This window comes from Sapajus apella, unplaced genomic scaffold (assembly GCF_009761245.1).
Source record: "Sapajus apella isolate SASKATOON/1434 unplaced genomic scaffold, GSC_monkey_1.0 scaffold26, whole genome shotgun sequence".
Lineage (NCBI taxonomy): Eukaryota > Metazoa > Chordata > Mammalia > Primates > Cebidae > Sapajus > Sapajus apella.
In genome coordinates, this window is record NW_022436966.1 from 5,345,951 (window position 1) to 5,366,496 (window position 20,546).

The following is a 20,546-nucleotide window of genomic DNA, read 5'->3' on the forward strand; positions in this document are numbered from 1 at the left end:
CACACACACACACACACACACACACACACACACACACACACACACACGCACACACATATATATATATATTCCTCCCCCCAAAAGGTGCCAATTAAGGGGAGCTTTTTCAACAAAACAGCTGTATTTCTGTATGGAATAAAACATCATCTGTCTTTCTACATATACCATATATTTAAAAAGCATAACATGGATCATAGATTTAAACATAAAACAGTGGAATGTCTAAAAGAAAACATGGGAGAAAATCTTCATGACCAAGGATGGCCAGAGACTTTTAATACACACAAAATATGAGTCATAAAGAGAAAAAATTGGGTTTCATTAATATTGAAAGGTTTTGCTTTTTAAAGTACATTTATGAGAGAGAGATCCAAGATGGCTGATCACTAGCAGCTCGGGATTGTAGCTCCCAGTGAAAGCGCAGAGAACGAGAGGATGCCACACTTTGAGATGTATTTTTGTTGCTCACGCACCAGGAGATTCCCAGCGGAGGAGTCCTACGGGTCGCCAGCGCCACTCTTGTGGCCGGCGAGGCAGTTTTGCCGCTGCCTTAGTGCGGCAGTTCTTGGTGCAGAGTCAGAAAAGCACCATCAATCTTAATGCCACTGTTTTGGCCGGCGCAATCGGTTGCTCAGATTTTAGCACCAGGAATCAACAAGTTGGACGTCTACTCAGAGACCCAACTATAAAGACGGTAATTATAAAGACCACAGATGGATAAATCTATAACGAAGGGAAGAAACCATACTAAAAAGGCTGAGAATACCCAAAGTCAGAATGCCTTTCCCTCTACAAGGGATCATAGTTCCTCATCAGCAACGGAACAAGGCCTGATAGAGAAAGACTGTGTTCCATTAACAGAAGCAGGCTTTAAAAGGTGGATGATAAGAAACTTCTGGGAATTAAAAGAACTTGTTCTAACCCAATGCAAAGAAACTAAGAACTTTGAAAAAAGGTTTGACGAAATGTTAACAGGAATACACAATTTAGAGAGGAATATAAGTGAATTAATGGAGCTGAAAAACACAACACAAGAACTTCGCCAAGTATGCACAAGTTTTAACAGCCGAATTGATCAAGCAGAAGAAAAGATATCAGAGGTCAAAGACCAACTTAATGAAATGAAACGAGAAGACAAGATTAGAGAAAAAAGGATAAAAAGGAACGAGCAAAGTCTTCAAGAAATATGGGACTATGTGAAAAGACCTAATCTACATTTGATAGGTGTACCTGAATGTGACGAAGAGAATCGATCCAAGCTGGAAAATACGCTTCAGGATATTATTCAGGAAAAACTTTCCCAACCTAGCAAGGCAGGACAATATTCAACTCCAGGTAATACAGAGAACACCACAAAGATATTCCTCAAGAAGACCAACCTCAAGGTGCATAATCGCCAGATTCACCAGGGTTGAAGTGAAAGAGAAGATATTGAGGGCAGCCAGAGAGAAAGGTCAGGCTATCCATAAAGGGAAGCCTATCAGACTCACAGCAGATCTCTCAGCAGAAACCGTACAAGCCAGAAGAGAGTGGGGGCCAATATTCAACATCCTTAAAGAAAAGAACTTTCAACCCAGAATTTCATATCCAGCCAAATTAGTTACAGGTGTGACTCACACCTGTAATCCCAGCACTTTGGGAAGCCAGGTGGGCAGATCACCTGAGGTCAGGAGTTCAAGACCAGATTGGCCAACATTGTGAAACCCTGTCTCTACCAAAAATACGAAAGTCAGCAGGGCGTGATGGCACACGCCTGTAATCCCAGCTACTCAAGGCTGAGGCATGAGAATTGCTTGAACCCAGGAGGCGGAGGTTGCAGTGAGCCGAGATCACACCACTGCATTCCTGCCTGGGTGACCGAGTGAGACTCCATGTCAAAAAAAAAAAAAAAAAAAGGCATTTTTATTACAATTTGAGACTACTTTTGTTGGTGGTGATACCTGCACTATTTCAAGTCTCTCATAATATTGGTAGGGTGCTTTCTTTGCTTTGTTCATTTGAGAGTCAAACTATTCTGTGCAGAATGTAAATATTATACTTCTAGTTGGTACGCAAGACCATTATAAAATTGGAAAATTTTTTGGAGCTCATTTTGAAGGTTTATCTACTGCGCCCCCTGGTGGATTTTACTTCTCTTTGGGGTCACATGAAAATACAGCCATTACCTTTTTAGGAGACGTCTTTATAAAAAAAAAACTTGTAAAGTTCTTAAGTTAATCTTCATGTTGAAAAACTTCTCAGTAATTTCTGTTGATAACACTAGGAGATTTTTTTCTTGTATTGGTCTTCACAAGAGTTATTCAGTACAAGTTTCTCCATAGATAATTTTGCCATGTCTGATGTCTTTTTTCCAAAATACCTCTAAGAGAGAAATTCTGAGGTCTTGTACTGGAGTAGTATTTTTTAATAGTTTTCATTCTATAATATGGTTCTAAATTTCTTGCTATACAAAAGAGACTGGGGAGTCGTTTCTTAGAAATAATATATATAGTTGGGAGAAGCCTTGAACATATTATGGTTCCAGAAATTTAGGAAGCACTGAAAAAAAAAAAAGATTGTTGAAAAGCCACATAGGAGCCAACCTGAAGATCTGAAGACCAAAGCTGGAACAATTTGACTAACAAAATAAATAATGATAGTATTGGATTTTAATTCAGGTACTAAAATACTCATGAGTCCATGCCCATGGAGAAGGCACTAGTTTTGGTTTTGTATTTTTTTACAGAACCATCCCAATTAATGTAGAAAGAAAGAGGGGAAAATAAAATTATTAGGCAAATACCACAGTAATAAATGTGGCAGACAGGATCCACTGGTGGATGCCAAAATTAGGTTAGAGTTTGAGGAGAAAAGAGTATTTGTATAGAGTATTTCCCTGCTCCCACCCCAGGATATTTTTTTAACTACAAAGGAAAAGATAGTAGATTTATAGTGGAGAAACCTGGCAACCACCACCTTGGCCAAGTGACCAAAGTTAACATTACTAGTAATAAGACATACTGATGTCACGAGACCATTGATACAGTCTACTGGAGGACACAATATCATTTCTATGGTATTCTTACCCCAAATGCCTAAGTGCATTCTAATCATGAGAAAACAGGAAGCTCAAATTCAGGAAAGTTTTACAAAATACTGGATTAAAAGTTTCAAGGTCATGAAAGACAGTTAAGAATGATTTATCACAAATTGGAACGAAGACATAGGAGAAAGTACAAAAAGGTTACAAAGATTCCTGAATATTCCTCAGCCAACTTCCCTTAATGTTAGCATCTCACATAATTATAGTACAGTTATCAACATCAAGAAATTAACATTGGCTAAAGAATATTAAACCACATATGTGAGTGAAAAAAGTGATGAACCTTACAAAGTGTTCTTTTTATTTTCTAGGATTCTCTCCTGGATCCCACATTACATTTAGTTGTTTCTTTCAGAATATTGTTGTTAGAATTTAGAGAGACTTGCTTTATTTCATTTTAAATCACTTGGTGTATTAATAGGTAATAAGTTATTTATAAGTAGCTAGTAAAAGTGTTTCCTGATGAAGCAGTAGTCTTGGTGCTGTTTTCTACTACACAATTATTGGGAATTGGCTAAAATTTGAGGAAAGTTTTATTTTTCTACCAATCTGATTTATTTCATTTCCTTTTCATTCCAAAAAACTTTAGCATCACCTAAAACAGTTTACACTTCTTTAAGTTGTTTTTACTTTTAATCCCAACAGTTGAATAGCAGCTTGGTGTGTATGTATTAATAGGAATGCTTTCAGAACCAGAAGACGGTGATCTCTTCTTTACTATTTTGAAGTTTCTTATATTCCTTTTTTCTAAACGAGAGAAATATATAAATGTAATAAAGGGAGATGATGTATGTTTCATCATCCGAAAGGATGATGAATGAATAGGTAACCTTTCATTTCTATTAGTATTATATTGCTGCAGTATTAATATGTCCAGTTGAAAATATTAAAGTTTCGTGTAGCAACATGAGCCCTCTAAAAGCAAGTTCTTAATACTTTTATATGGTAGCTAATGTTATAAGATTTTTGAAGTCACTTGTTAAGATGAGTTACCATCTAAATTTCACATTTATCCTTGAGAACCGTCAGAATGCATGATCAAGGTAAAGTCTCAACAGTAATTTGTTTTCTGTATAAACAGTCCACCAGTTCCTTATTAGTAACTTTTTATACCTTGTAAACTCTGACTAAAATACCTAAGTTTTTGCCACCTTGCTTAAATTTTAGCTAACAGTGTATGACTTGAGAAGATTATTTTAATATTTTGTCTAATATAATTTCAATTGAATGTGTAGGCATTTTCAACTGTTAAGGCATTCCTCCCAAAGTTGTTTTTCCAAAAAGTAGAAAAATAACATGAATTTCAACCTGGCAAAACATATGAAAAAGAGTATCTCTGAGTCACAAGATGAGTCAAGAGGGTGAGGTTTGTTTGTTTTTGTCCATCTCTTTTAAGGGAATTTGATCCCAAGCAATAGGAAACAAAATATATTTAATGAAAGGTGGCACTGAAAGTTGGAATTTGTTCTTCAGTATTTAACAGGTGCTACGTGCTGATCTTCTATGAATATACTGAAACTAAATTTAATGGTGCTAGCAGGATGGGTTTGATCTATGTTTGGAGATCTGTTCCCAGTTTGTAGGTGATTGCTAATGCTAATATTTCAAGAATTAAAACTCTGTTTCATGCTCTAATATTCTACTGCAACACAGCAGCATTGCTGGCAAGTGGAAGTATTGAAATAACTGCTTCTCCGGTGACAGTAATGACCAAATAAATCATTTTGTTTGATACCTAAAATAACTATTTTTGCCATTTGTTTCTGAAAGCTAACTTCCTTAGATTTTGGCTTTAAAATTTTTTTATGGCGTTGCTTTCCAAGCTAGCCATTTAAAAATATTCTGGATATTTAGGTATGGATTCCTCTAGTTGCTCAGCCTCAACTAGATAGTAAATACTGAGTATTTATTCTGTCTGACTCATCATTGTAATCCTAGTTGAAAGGAAGGAAGGGAGAGAGTGTAAATTAGTTCAACCATTGTGGAAGGCAGTGTGGCAATTCCTCAAGGACCTAGAAATAGAAATTCCATTTGACCCAGCAATCCCATTACTGGGTATATATCCAAAGGATTACAAATCGTTCTACTATAAGGACACGTGCACACGAATGTTCATTGCAGCACTGTTTACAATAGCAAAGACCTGGAACCAACCCAAATGCCCAACGATGATAGAGTGGATAGGGAAAATGTGGCACATATACACCATGGAATATTATGCAGCCATCAAAAACGATGAGTTTGGGTCCTTTGTAGGGACATGGATGAACCTGGAAACCATCATTCTCAGCAAACTGACAGAAGAGCAGAAGATCAAACACCACATGTTCTCACTCATAGGCAGTTGTTGAACAATGAGAACACATGGACACAGGGAGGGAAGCACTACACACTGGGGTCAGTTGGGGGGAAATAGGGGAGGGGCGGTGGGGGGTGGGGAGCTGGGGAGAGCTAGCAAGGGGAGAAATGCCAGATGTAGGTGATGGGGAGGAAGGCAGCAAATCACACTGCCACATGTGTACCTATGCAACAATTTTGCATGTTTTTCAAATGTACCCCAAAACCTAAAATGCAATAAAATAAATAAATGGGGGGAAAAAAAAAAGGAGGGAAGGGAGATGAGGAAATGAGTGGTTGGAGAAAAGATACTGCCTCCTTACACACTGCACTGGCTTCTTCACTCAAGGTCAGTTTTAGCTACATGGGGTATGTGAGAATGTAGATAGAGCTTGTTCCCTCCTAGTCATATACTGAAGGGGCCTTCTAAGAAGTCATTTATTGTCAAGGTAAAATGTGATCACTGGCACATTGCTTTGCCTTGTGAGGAAAGTTTTGACTGCTCATCCAGAACAAGTATCAACTACTTTATAATATTTTGTAAGATATTAAAACAAGAGAAAGTAAATAAATTTTTAACTACTGCTTCTAAGGGCTTTTGCCAGAGAGTGAGGTAATGATACAACTATAAGATAAATCATTATTAACAAACCCCTTTCTTTTATCAGAGAAAAATTGATAGATGTCTCATAAATGGAGAATTCATGAAAGGACAGTCCAGCAGGGGGTTTATAAGGAAATGGAGGTATAAAATCTACAGCAGAGTTGTACCAAAAGCATTGTCGCCAAAGAAAAGGAAATGGGAAAAGAGATAAGATGGACGTTTAAATTGAGGCTAAATATTGTCAAGGGCTTTAGACTTTTTAATCTTGTTTGTATTAGAAAGCCACTAGAAAATGTAAAGCACAGGAGCTAGCCATTTGGCTGAATTTGCCCTTTAGAAAGATTACTGTTGGCAGTGTAAATAAGATGGATTGAACCAAATATATTTATTTGATTTAATGATTCTTTATTCTCAAATATTCCTAATATTTTTTATTCATTTATTAAGACTGGAATGCTGTCTTCTGGATTAGAGGATTTTTGTAACTAAAACATCATCCTTTTTTAAGTGCCTCAATTTCAGTTTCTTGATAAACAACTTTCTAAACTATAATTTATGTCCCAGCGTCAATATATAGACTCTGATAAATAGTCTGCATAAATATTATAGTACTACATTTCTGCTTTTTCTCTTCCCATTAATCATACAGCCTGGAGAAAATGATCCTGATTTATCCCCTTAAAGTGTGTGGAGACATTGTCTTTTTCTCATCCACTCATAATAGATCACCTTAGTGATCTGTGTTTAATTTTCCCATCACCTTTCCTAGTCTGTGGTTGTAAGCTAAAGCAAAACTAAAGATTGGAAGAAGAAAATAATCCTTGGCATAAGTGTAAAAAATTAAGGCAAGCATGGAGAGGGTAGCTATTCAGCAAAATCTATGAACTTTGTGAAACTGTTGTGAATGGTTTGCTGATTGGTACCTGGTTAGCTAGTGGTTTTACTTTAAATACTGATGACATTTTAATAAGTTTTAAATTTGAAATACTTATTAACACTTAAAACATTATTAAAACTATTATTATGCGCCTGTTATATGTGATGCTCAGAGCACCAATGAAAAAGTCATGGACTCTGCCCTGAGTTGGAGGAGACATGTAAATAAATAAGTGAAAGCATTTGTAGGACTTTCGTTACATTTTTTCTCTTTCAAGAGTATGGGTATGTCATTTCATAGATAGAAAATGGGGAAATAAGATTTATTTGAACAGTTTCCTTTTATGTCACATACTCCATTGAAGAAGGAATGCTCTTTAATAGAGGGATGAAATGCTTTATGTAGTTGATGTGCTTATGAAATGTTTATTTGAACTTTTGATCAGATTGCTTATATACATTCATGTGCTATATAATAATTTTTGGTCAGTGACCACGTATACACAGTGGTTCCATAAGAATATAATGGAGGTGAAAAATTCCTATTGCCTAATGTAGCCTAAGTATACAGAGTTTATAAAGTCTGCAGTAATGTCCTAGGCCCTTACATTAACTTACCACTCATTCACCGACTCACCCAAAGCAGCTTCCAGTCCTTCAGGCTCCTTTCATGGTAAGTTCCCTATATAGGTATACTATATAAAAAAAATTCTCATACTATACCTTTACTGTGCCTTTTTAATGTTTAGATATGTTTAGATACACAAATATTTAACATTGTGTTACAGTTGCCTACAACATTCAGTACAGTAACATGCTGTACAGATATAGCTTAGGTGTGTAATAGGCTGTACCACCTAGGTTTGTGTAAGTACACTCTGATATTCACACTGTGATGAAAATCTAATGATGATGCATTTCTCAGTATATCCCCATTGTTAAGTGACTCATGACTGTTTATGTATTTTTCTGTTTGCAGCACTATTTAGATAAATTTTTCATTAAATCACAGCATTTCTGATACATGTTTTCCAGAAAACCTCACATGCCATGAAATCATATCTGGGACAAATATGGATAGAGTAGGCCATTCAAATTACGCAGCTCTGTAACAGTATTAACATAATAATGATATTAAAAATACAAGTACAAATTAACTCTTTAAAAATAAAACACCATACACAGCCCATCACTGATGAGCCGTAAATGGGGGCTTGGCTTCTTTTGAGGTATGGTTCTTGAAGTTATTTGCTTTAGTAGAAACTACTTTTCTACAATTTAATAGTGAGCCAGTATATGGCTGCCTTTATTAACAGTTTCTAGGGGTAAGGGGTAGCATAAAAACAACTTTCATCTGTGTCTTTACAACAGGTTTCACCAGACACCCTAACAATGATAGAAGCCTTGAGCTTTTTGAAGCCACTAAACGTGTTTTCTTGAAATGAAGATACCTCTTTGCACTATTTTTTTCTTAAGGTCTTCATATATGAGGTTGTTGGTTTTTGTTTGTGTGTGTGTGTGTGTTTTTAAGGAACTTGCCCGATTCCTTTATAACATACTATGAAAAATCCCTGTGAACCTATGAAATTTCTGTGAATACTGACAATACTGTTCTCCTTCCTCTTTACCAATTATGTGTGAACTAATTCATATTAGAGCATCATCTTGCAGTTACAGTTTTTACTTTGATAGTATAGATAATTGTCATTCTCCATTTTAATATAATTTATATTTTAAAATACATACTTTATTACGTTCTTAAAGTGAGGATGCCATATATTTAGACTGTCAAAACAGCTTGTATTTCTTCTTTTCTAGCCTTGTGGGCCATGATACATATATACTTATGGACAGTATAACATTTACCTTCTTAATTTTCTTTTTAAAAGTTGTTGTATTTAATATATGTTTATTGATTGATTGCTGGAATGCATTGGCGTGATCTTAGCTCACTGCAACCTCCACTTCCCAGGTTTAAGCAATTTTCCTGCTTCAGCCTCCCTGCTAGCTGGGATTACAGGTGCATGCCACCATGCCCGGCTGATTTTTGTATTTTTAGTAGAGGTAGGGTTTCACCATGTTGGCCAGGCTGGTCTTTAACTCCTGACCACTAGTGATCCATCTGTCTTGGCCTTCCAAAGTGCTGGGATTACAGGCGTGAGCCATTGTGCCTGGTCTGGTGTATTTAATTTTAAAAATATATTTGTAAGTGTTATTTCTGTTAAGTCATGATCAAAATTACTTACGTATATTAGATATTTTAAAGAAATGAAAATGATGTAATTCAGAAGAAAACCGTTTAACTTGTTTTTTTCAAGAACGTATATAAGAGATCTGACACTGAACTTTTATTTAGAGTACTTACAAACTAATGTAAACATTTCTTTTTAGTTATTCTTTCTCTTTTAAAGTGTTGATAAGTGAATTTTGTTAGCTATTTGGTTGTTAAGTAAAAGCTGGCTTATTTGCTCATACTTGCAAAGTCTCTCTGGAAGAATATTCAGGAAACTGGCAGCATTGCTTTCAGGGAAAGGGAATGGATATCTCGGGGTAGGAAAGCAGGGAAACTTTGAATTTTGAATACCCTTTGGATTTTGAGTCATGAACTATTAGAAATAAAGTCAATTAAAATTTAACAAGAAAAATGAAAATGAAAGTACAGAACAGAGCAGAGGTTGATTCAGCCTGTCTGGTAGAACCTCCGTGATCAGCTTAGCATTGTCAGTCCTGAAATATCTTGTATAACCTCCATGATCAGCTTAACATTATCAGAACTGCAATGTCTTGAGACTCAGCATACAGCAGATGTATGTAATGGCAGATGCAAACAAACAGAAAGGTAACCAAATACAAATATTTATGTTGTACTTACTCTATTAGAAGAAATTAGTCAACAGTATAATATGTACCTCTTTTTATCAAATTGGAAATTAAACTATTGGATAACTTTTGGATTTTATTTCCCCTATAACTATTATTAAATTTTTTCAAAATCTTGCTACTGCCCATTAGAAAGGATTTGGGAAAATTTTTTTAATTTCTTGCTACCTTTTTTGTTTGCTTTTAGTTGATGCAGATGAAATTAAAAGGCTAGGAAAGAGATTTAAGAAGCTCGATTTGGACAATTCTGGTTCTTTGAGTGTGGAAGAGTTCATGTCTCTGCCTGAGTTACAACAGAATCCCTTAGTACAGCGAGTAATAGATATATTCGACACAGATGGGAATGGAGAAGTAGACTTTAAAGGTAAGAAAATAGTTATTATTTTTTTTTAATCTCAAGTTAGGTAACCTATGTGTATTCCTATAGCTCTGTGTAAAAACAAAAATGTGTTTATATTACTTGTGATCTTACAATAATAAATTATGTTAAAACCTCAACATCTGTGGCATATGCACCTTAATGAACTAGGATCTTTCACTTTGTGGTTTATAAATAAGTTGTTCTTTAGGATAATCTACCAAAAAGTGGGGGAGACTCAGTATTTCCTTTCTTTTTAGAAAATTAATCTCACTTTAGGGCAATACTATATATTGTTATATTCAATATTAGAAGTTGCAAGTTCTTTTCTTTCTTTTTTTTTTTTGTTTTTGTTTTTGTTTTGTTTTGTTTTGTTTTTTGAAATGGAGTCTCACTGTTTTGCCCAGGGCAGGAGTGCAGTGGTGTGATCTTGGCTCACTGTAACCTCCACCTCCTGGGTTCAAGCAGTTCTCCTGCCTCAGCCTCCCGAGTAGCTGGCATTACAGGCTTGTGCCACCCATGCCTGGCTAATTTTTGTATTTTTAGTAGAGACGGGGTTTCACCATGTTGGCCAGGCTGATCTCAAACTCTTGATCTCAAGTGATCCAGCTGCCTCTGCCTCCCAAAGTGCTGGGATTACAGCCATGAGCCACTGTACCTGGCCAGTTTTTTTTAAACAAGCAAATAAACATTTCACTAGGGAACTGACAGTACATTCTGTTATTTTAGTTTGGAGAACAGAATTGTAAGTGGAAGGATATAAAACTGATTATGACTTAGTGCTTATCAGGCAGTGAAGAAAAATGAATTTTTGTCATGAAAATTCTAACAGCATATTTAAGTGATTTACAATTTTGGAACAGAAATCCTAAGTTACTTTTGTTGTGTCCGAATAATTGATAGTGTTTTTTTAAAGCTCCTTGTTATAGCCATATTCCAAGAGGAAAGAGTTTAACAAATTAAAGAATATGTTTTGAGTGTTCTTTTGTCTTGCACTTAACAAATATTTGTTCAAATTGATTGACCTTAGAGAACTCCAAGTTCAAATAAAAAATTACAGAGAAACTTTGTTGAGGTTTCAAATTTGGGAATTTAATTTTTAAATGTTGCTAGTAGTACTTTTGTTTTGCAGCAAGGAAATATCCTTTTGTGGCTACGTAAGGTATATATGTTTTTCTGTGTAAAAAACTGGAAGTTCTGATTTGTGAACATTTTTAACTCTTATTCAGAATTCATTGAGGGAGTCTCTCAGTTCAGTGTCAAAGGAGATAAGGAGCAGAAGTTGAGGTGTAAGTATTTTTCTTCACTGACTTCATTCTCACTCTTACACTACCGTCATTTCATACTGTATTATAAAATATTTTTTAAAATAATGGAAAAGATGTCTTTTATTCCAGATCCATAGACATAACAGAAATTTTATATTCTGGTGAAAATCCTTTTAGGACATTTGCAACTACTATATTTGAATAATGTGCCATTGCTGCTTTTAGTTGGATAGAAGGAAAACAATTTCTTTCTACTGAAAACAGCCATATAAGCTACATACGTAATTTAAATAAGAGATTTTTTTAGTGAAAGTAATAAGAAATGTTCTAAAGAACTGGAGAGGTTGGAGTTATTATACATAGTTTTTTTCTGTGCAGAAACTGAAGCTTAGCAAAGGATAGTTAACTTACTCTAAGCTATACTAAATCGGCTCAGGTAGTCTTCACTCCAAAGCCCATACTTTTAATCAGCTATGTTAAACTGTGCCTAAGGACAACTGTATATTTAGGAAGGAGACATCCTCATAATCATAATTTTGTTGTTTGTCAATTTACTATTTTCTTTCTTATTGAAAGTATTTACTTGTGATTGCCTTGTAATTGCAATTGATTTTCCTTCCCTTTTTTTAGTTGCTTTCCGTATCTATGACATGGATAAAGATGGCTATATTTCCAATGGGGAACTCTTCCAGGTATTGAAGATGATGGTGGGGAACAATCTGAAAGATACACAGTTACAGCAAATTGTAGACAAAACCATAATAAATGCAGATAAGGATGGAGATGGAAGAATATCCTTTGAAGAATTCTGTGCTGTAAGTACAAAAGAGATGGTTCTTCCATTAGTTATGTTTCAGCAACATATTTTGAAAAGCACTTAATAGAGAATTTCTTCTATTTTGTCCTGAAAATCTATATATTTGATTTTTCCTAATTGCTTATATTCTGTTTTGAAATATGTTCTTTGTTGTAATTATTAGTAATTAACAATGATTATTCTCAAGAATTAACATTGTCAGTGATCCTCTGAGCAAATGCCACAGGGATACCACTTTACTTACTGTTGGTAGCCCCTCAAATTACAACTAGGTTATACTCTTCAGGTTCATTTAATCACTCATTGCTTCTGAACAGAAGCACAACCACAACCACTTAGTTTCTCTTCTCTATCTCTGCCCTAAAAGCAAAGATAGCAAAGATATTAGCTTTTTTGATATGTTAGAAGCATTTTAAACTGTAAGCTAGAGATACTAGAGTAAACTAGAGCATATAGAGACAAAGGTAACAAATATTTTTGAAATTTTTCTGTTAGTAATGATTGTCTCTATAGGAAGGTTTTCTTCCTCCTTTTTGTTTTTAAATTTAAATCACACAAGGAAAAACAAGTCAGTTTGATTGTTGTGTGTTATGCAAGAACTGACATTTAGCTACTTTAACCTTTTAAGTAGAAGTTCATACTATCCTAAAACAAAAACCATCTTTTTATTTTGTTTTTAAAAAGTAGGGTGGCACCGTAGTGTAAACAACAGACTGCATCTTTTTGGAAGAGTTTGGATGGGTTTGAGACTTAAGACACTGAACTACTCCCAGGGGGCACTACTGCAAGCGTTTGCTGTTCCTTCCATTTCGCTTCTTTCACCATTGCCAAGGATCACTGAAGGACTCCTATGGACTGGCATATGGTTGATTGTGATGTGAGACCAGGCTGGTAGTGCCATAATAAATAGCCAGTTTTCAAAAGAAAGAAAAGAGATTCTAGGGCCGGGCGCGGTGGCTCAAGCCTGTAATCCCAGCACTGTGGGAGGCCGAGGCGGGTGGATCACGAGGTCAAGAGATCGAGACCATCCTGGTCAACATGGTGAAACCCCGTCTCTACTAAAAATACAAAAAATTAGCTGGGCATGGTGGCGTGTGCCTGTAATCCCAGCGACTCAGGAGGCTGGGGCAGGAGAATTGCCTGAACCCGGGAGGCGGAGGTTGCGGTGAGCCAAGATCGCGCCATTGCACTCCAGCCTGGGTAACGAGCGAAACTCCGTCTCAAAAAAAAAAAAAAAAAGAGATTCTAAGCCTTAGGGGAATAAAATAAATGGAAAGTTCTTAGCTTCAATGGTATTGGAAGAGAGAATATATATACACACATATATCTTTTACGTGTATGTATATATTTATATATATATAAATGTATCACTTATCAGTGGAAGGAATTAAAACATTTTATATATAGAAATAATGCAGTTATCTATATTGAAAATATAAGCTAGGCCGGGCGCAGGTGGCTCAAGCCTGTAATCCCAGCACTTTGGGAGGCCAAGGCGGGTGGATCACGAGGTCAAGAGATTGAGACCATCCTGGTCAACACGGTGAAACCCTGTCTCTACTAAAAATACAAAAAATTAGCTGGGCATGGTGGCACGTGCCTGTAATCCCAGCTACTCAGGAGGCTGAGGCAGGAGAATTGCCTGAACCCAGGAGGCGGAGGTTGCGGTGAGCCAAGATCGCGCCATTGCACTCCAGCCTGGGTAACAAGAGCGAAACTCCATCCCCCCCCCCAAAAAAAGAAAATATAAGCTAAGTTTTGAGTTTATTTTCCAGTGTTTATTTTAGTTTAAGTTTTTGTAGATGGGGTCTTGCTATGTTGCCCAGGCTGGTCTCCAACTCTTGGCTTCAAGCGATTGTCCCATTTCAGCCTCCCAAAGCATTGGGATTATAGGCATGAGCCACTATGTCTGGCCTCCAGTATTTGTAATCAATTGCCTTTTGCTTGTTTTTTTTGTTTGTTTGTTTGTTTTTTGAGATGGAGTCTTGCTCTGTCACCCAGGCTAGAGTGCAGTGGCACAATCTCAGCTTAGTGCAACCTCTACCTCCTGGGTTCAAGCGATTGTCCTGCCTCAGCTTCCTGAGTAGCTGGGATTACAGGTGCCCGTCACTGCGCCTGGCTAATTTTTTTGTTTTTAGTAGAGGCGGGGTTTCACCATTTTGGCCAGGCTGGTCTTGAACTCCTGACTTTGTGATCCACCTGCCTCAGCCTCCCAAAATGCTGGGATTACAGGTGTGAGCCACCACGCCTGGCCGCTTTTTGCTTGTATTTTTTACGGGCATAGTTTATGAGGGGAGAAAAATGTTCATTGTGTATTTAAAACCAGCTTTTCTAAACATTAATCAAGCACTTGTAACTTTGATTTCATTGAATTCTTTTTATTTTGGCTTCTCAAGCTATAGAAGAGAAAGATTGGAAGTCATTTTAAAAGATTGCAAACTATATGTGTACTTTAAAATTTTCAGAATACTTAACATATACAAGTAATTCTTACAAATGATTAATGACAGGCTTAAAGTTGATGGATTGAACCCATGTATTTATTTTCACTTACTCCCCAAACTACAATAAAATGAAATGAATTAGAAAGAAAGGGTTATGAACTCACAAAAAGAAATGGTTATGAGCAGAGAAGACAGTATCTAAATTTGGTAATTTAGAAAGTCGAATGGTTAACCTAGCAGAATGATTCTAATCTCTGTCAGCTTGGAAATCTGAGAACCAACCTAGGTTATAATAGAGAATCCATGAAAGGTTCAGAAATTGTTGGCACAAGCAACTGGAAGTGAGGATGAAAGTGAAGTTAAAAACAGAAGATTGGTTTAAGTCTGTTTTAAGAAGGAATTGGAACTCTAGATCTCCTTCCCTTCTCTGTTCAGCTGGACAGCTGTCTGTCCTGCACCATATCAAGAGACTGGAGAGAGTCTCCAGGTCGGGAAATGTGAGGCAGAGATGGGGTGTATGTGTTGGGAAACTTAAGTGGATAGTAAGCATATTTGCATATTGACATTGCTGCCCTTCTTCTGTACCTGACTTCCTGACTCCCTAGTGGCTGGACTTAACACTGTCTAGGCAAGAGATGGGAAAGAGCCCTCTTTAGAAAATCTTATCTCCCTAAAGAAATGGTGCTACCAGATCACTCAAAGTGTGGCTCTCAGTCAACAGCCCCATCATGTACCCAGAGTTCCAGTGCCCTTTCTACAGAAGCAAAGCCAAGTATCACAAGACACTGAAAGAAACCTCTATGTATGGAATATAGAGATGAAACCAAGTCCAAAAAAAAATAAATTTAAACAAACAGATTAGGCAAGAGCAGTAAAAACTTAAAAGGCAAAACTGAAACCTGTCATTATCTTCGGGGATAGTGTATATTGAGCTTTTGAAACAAAGGTGGATAATATATAAAAGAGCTCTTGGAAATGAAATTTTAGATACTTATTTTCGGAGTCATACTACCTGAATGCTAGGGGCTCCAGAAGGAAAGTGGAGGGAAAGAAATCATCAAAAATGAATCAAGAAAATACTCCAAAGCCAAAACTAATGTGTTTTCTGAGAGGGCTTATGGAGCATCCAGCATAGTCTGTAAAAATAATCTGGACCTGGGCACACTGTTATGAAATATTGTTGAAACAGTGGGAACAAATAACTGGTTCTACAGATTTCCAAAGAGCTAGGGTGGTAGGGTGGAGGGGTGAGAGGGGGCTTGGTATAAACAACCAAGAGTCATAATGGCACCAGATTTCTTAGTAGCAGTATTGAAAACCCAGAAGAACATGGAGCATATTTTGCCTTTGCAATTCTGAGCGACAGTTATTTCCAACTTAAAATTCTCTATAAACTTAAATTAAATGGTAATAGAAAGACACTTTTAGGTATGTAAGTCCTTCTCATTTTGGAAACTTCTGGAAGATGTGCTCCAATACAAGAAGGTCATAAATCAAAAAGTAGAGAATGTAGGATCCAGGAAGCAGAGGGTCCAGCATGAGAGGGAGGGGCCCCCAATATGATGAAGAGAACCAGAGGTGATAGGCCTGGAGACAAACAGTCTAAAGTATAGCAGGTTGGAAGGCTCAAAGAGTGCCTTCAAGACAATAAAATTGATAGAATTACATAATATTTTTAGTTGAATGTACTTAGAACAAAAGTTAGGGGTTGAATTGTAATTATGTAGAACACCTAGCAAAGGAAAGATCAGTTATTAACTGGTACCAAACAAATGTGCAGGAAAGAGAAAGTAATCATAGTATATAGTTGGGTGTGGTGGCATGCACCTGTAGTCCCAGCTACTTGGGAGGCTGAGACAAGAGAATTGCTTTAACCTGTGAGGTGGAGGCTGCAGTGAGCTGAGATTGCGTCACTGCATGCCAGCCTGGGCGACAGAGCGAGACTCCTTTTCAAAACAACAAAAAAATAAAGTAATCATAGTATATGGTTGTGTTTAGCTGTATTGCATAGTTATAACAATGAGAAATGCTGGGTTTTTTGTTTTTTCCTTTGGATTAGAGACCTGGTTTCACCATGTTGGTCAGGCTGGTATTGAACTCCGACCTCTAGTGATCTGCCCACCTCAGCCTCCCAAAGTGCTGGGATTACAGGCATGAGCCACCGCACCCAGCTGAAAAATGCTGAATTTCTAATGAAAATAAAGATAAAGCCATTGGAATGGTACAGAGTTTGGGAAGTGTATAGGGTAGAAGATAGAGGGGAGAGAAGTGTGTGAAAGCTAAAAATCTTCCTCTTCTGTGGTGGATAGGCAGTTACTTGGAGACCTGGAGGTAAATAGTGAAAGTCAGCTGAAAACTTTAAATTATTGCCACTGCATAAAAGCAAATAGAGAATGAGGGCAGTGTGGCAAACTGCTTTTTCTTTCACTGCAGGAGTTGTAGAATTAATTGGTTATTTATGCTTTACTTTTCAAATAAAAGGGCTATTTTTTAGTTTGAATTAAAAAATAATTTAGATACAAGTGTACATAACAGTATGGATTAATCTCACAAGCACAAAGTTGAGAGAAGCCAGACATGAAAGAGATTCCATTTATAAAATATTTAAAAGCAGAAAATACTAGTTACTGGGGAGGGGTGTGTGTGTGTGTGTGTGTGTTTTATGTGTTGGGTGGGAGGAGGGGAGATGTCTGGTGACTGGAAGGTCTGGATGCTGGTTATTGGGTGTTCACTTTGTGAAATTTCATCAAACTGTGGACATTTATGACCTGGCATTCTCTTTATGTAGATTAAATGTAATAAAACATTCCCCCCAAATGATAAAGATATTACACTTTCATATTACCATGTCAGTATTCACTGAGATGTATATAACTACATGTATTTGACTCTACAGAAAAATAATATGCAGAAATGTTTATTCACTTGGTACTTTTAAAAATTTCTAGAACAGTTTGAATGTGAGGACAGTTTTGTGATAATGTCTGGTTATTGTGTAATATTAAACTAATGAAATGTAAGGGCTGACAAACTGCAGAGCAAACCAGACCCTGCCCTCATATGACCTGTTTATGTCTGTTTTTCAACTAAGAATTATTTTTACCTTTTTAAGTGTCATTTTGAAAAAAAAAACGTGAAAGAAACTACATGTAGCCTACAAAACTTGAAATATTTACTGTCTGTCCCTTGTACAAGAACACACACAAAAAGTATGCCTGGTTGTCCTAGGAGAAAGAAATGATAATTCTAACTGGAGGTCACTCAAGTTTTGTTGTTTTGTTTTTCTGTCTTTAAATTCACCTTCTGAATATAGCTAAAGTAGTATATATTTTTTTAATTGTAGTTTGATGAAGTAGTTAGACCACAAATGAGGAGTTTCTCAAAATATTATTAAGCTTGATTTGTTCCTGTCTGTTGCAGGTTGTAGGTGGCCTAGATATCCACAAAAAGATGGTGGTAGATGTGTGACTCTTATCAGAGAGTACCACCCAACACTTTTGCTTTCTTCTCCATCTCTGAAGATCTGCTCAAGACGTCCAGCAATGCTCTCTGTGTATTTAAATGGAAGTATTTTTCTCTGTGAAGCCACATTTTCCAACATGAGCCTCATGAAGCCAACTAAGTGTTATTGAACTCTAATTCTCTCAATAACTCAGTGTAGCACTTTAAAGTCTGAAGGACAGCACCATGAAAAGAGCATATCAATGTGGTGGAGAAAGGGAAGGGGTTGGCTTTTTAATTTATTTTTCTTCATCTTTTATAACAAGAAAGTATCTATATATACATATGTAAATATTTATATATAGATATATGTAGCTTTCTATATATGTAGTAGGTTGGCTTTAATTTAATATACTTGATTCAGAAACAAAACAATAGAGTACAAAAGTGCCAAGCAGAACATAAAACGTCCTTACTTTTATTTCACACAGTTTTATATATAGATAGAAGACTGTACAATTGGAGCCGGGTGTTTAGGCCAGCTATTTTCCTTTTCCTGTGCTTTCTCCTTTGAGATTGACAAAGCATTTGTTAATGTCCTATTATTTACCTTAATTACAATTTTGTAACAAAAAGAGTCTGTAACTTTATTTATACTTACGAATATATTTCCAGGGACGACTACTCATTGCTGAGCAGCTTTTAATACACCTCTGCTTGAGGAGAAAGTCTAGTTCATTGCTACTGCCAAGAGCTAGTTCCTGTGTTCATATAATAACTGCACAGTGCTTATGGCTGCTTCATTCTGTTACTTTGTAACTAGGAGTCATTGCATTTATTAAATGTCCCTCAGTAATGTAAGTGCTAATTGTGATTTTATACATAAAGGCCAGAAGCTGTCTGAGGCAATCCTGATTTATCATATGTATCACTTACTGAAGAATACCTGAAGTGATCATGTAACTGCTTAGAATATCCATTTGTTTGATTACATGGGTAAATAATTTGTCATTAAACTTGTGTTTGAATCATGAATTTCCCTTCTGTGTTTCAAAAGACTTGCAGCTAATCTAAAAAACTGGTGATATTTAATATGTATGTATCTAAATACCCATATATATTTGTGGTTTAAATGTGAGAAATCTTGCTAATCTATATGCCACAGAAGAGCAAAATTTTATCCAAATTTATACCTCTTAAAATTTCTTTACCATGAGGGATAGAGAATGCATGATGTTTTTTTTAAATTTGCCCATATAATTGGTAATGGATAACTCAATAAATTTGTGTGATATAAAAGTAGTGTATCATGTTCTACCATTTGATCTTATTCCTTCCCTTTTCTGCAAAGGTACTATTGGCTTGAAGAAAAACATTTTGGTTAGCTTTTTATGACAGTAGTCTTTCCCTTTATAGTTTTTCTATAAAAACTGGTTTTAAAATCAGTGGAAAAGGGCAGGTTGAATCAAGGTGACTGAATCTGAAATTGAGCACACCTGCCTGCCATCGCTGTTCCTTCAACTGAGTGCTGCACATCATGGGCTCTGTCTGTGAGAGAAAAATCCCGGTGCTTGGTGTCCTTGCATGACATGGAGTTTTGCATGTAGATCAATTTAAAATGTAACTCTTGTTTACATAATTTGCATAATTTTAAAAGATAAAGTTGCCAAACTTTGGAAACGTTAATGTTCATTGAGACTGAAAATCTCCACTACATGTAACTTTCTTCCTCTGGATCAGTGGCATGGCTTATAATCCCAGCCAGCGGTTTGAACTGTTCCAGTGTCAACTGCCATGTGCTCTGCTTCAAGGGGGAACTAGTCTTTTGTGAATTTTTTGTACATAAGTATTTGTTACAAATATTTTAGCAAATGCTTTCTATTTCTCTTGCTTGTGCATATCTTGGCTGGCGTTACAAAAAAAAAAATAGTGCAAACATTATTTCCTTACCGGGGAATGAGGGTTCTTCTTTTTTTTTTAGTTTGTGTGTGGGGGTGGGCAAGGGAGGGGGCAGTTTATGTTTAATGTTTAGTTTTTCTTCTGCATGATACGTCATGTTGTGGGATCTTAGAAAACTTCATACTGTATGAATAAGAAAATAAAATATTTGAAACTTGCTTGAATGTATTCAGAGGTCTTTGATGTCCTTCCATAACAAGGAGAGGCATTCTCCCCCTAGTCCTTTAAATTCTTAAAAAGTCTGATAAAGTGACATTTAATCTTCTATAAAAACCTACAAATTCCTGTAGTACTCCCTGCTGTCCCCATGAATTCCCTTACTACTCACCCTCTTTGCTCCAGCCCTGTTAGCCTCCTGTGGTACTTGGAGTCTTGGGTTTGCTTCCGTCTTAGGCCTTTGCGCTATCTGTCCCTTTCTGCTCCTTTTCCTTCCCCATATCCCATGGTTAATGACTTCACAGATGTTTGTTCAGTTATGTC

The 20,546-nt window shown here is 36.4% G+C and overlaps 1 protein-coding gene across 2 annotated transcripts in view; it reads left to right on the plus strand.

Annotated features, from left to right (window-relative positions):
* Positions 1 to 20,234, plus strand: part of PPP3R1 (protein phosphatase 3 regulatory subunit B, alpha) — a 74,124-nt gene extending 53,890 nt beyond the window's left edge. The window contains exons 1-5 of one of the 2 annotated variants that reach the window (XM_032291920.1): positions 9,191 to 9,738; positions 9,967 to 10,143; positions 11,367 to 11,426; positions 12,036 to 12,220; positions 18,087 to 20,234. In XM_032291920.1, the coding sequence (XP_032147811.1) occupies positions 9,705 to 9,738; positions 9,967 to 10,143; positions 11,367 to 11,426; positions 12,036 to 12,220; positions 18,087 to 18,134 (504 nt within the window). In that variant the 5' untranslated portion in view covers positions 9,191 to 9,704 and the 3' untranslated portion in view covers positions 18,135 to 20,234. Of the gene's footprint in view, positions 1 to 9,190; positions 9,739 to 9,966; positions 10,144 to 11,366; positions 11,427 to 12,035; positions 12,221 to 18,086 lie in introns of those variants that run through there. The other variant, XM_032291918.1, reaches the window with a different exon arrangement.
* Positions 20,235 to 20,546: the final 312 nt, after the last annotated feature.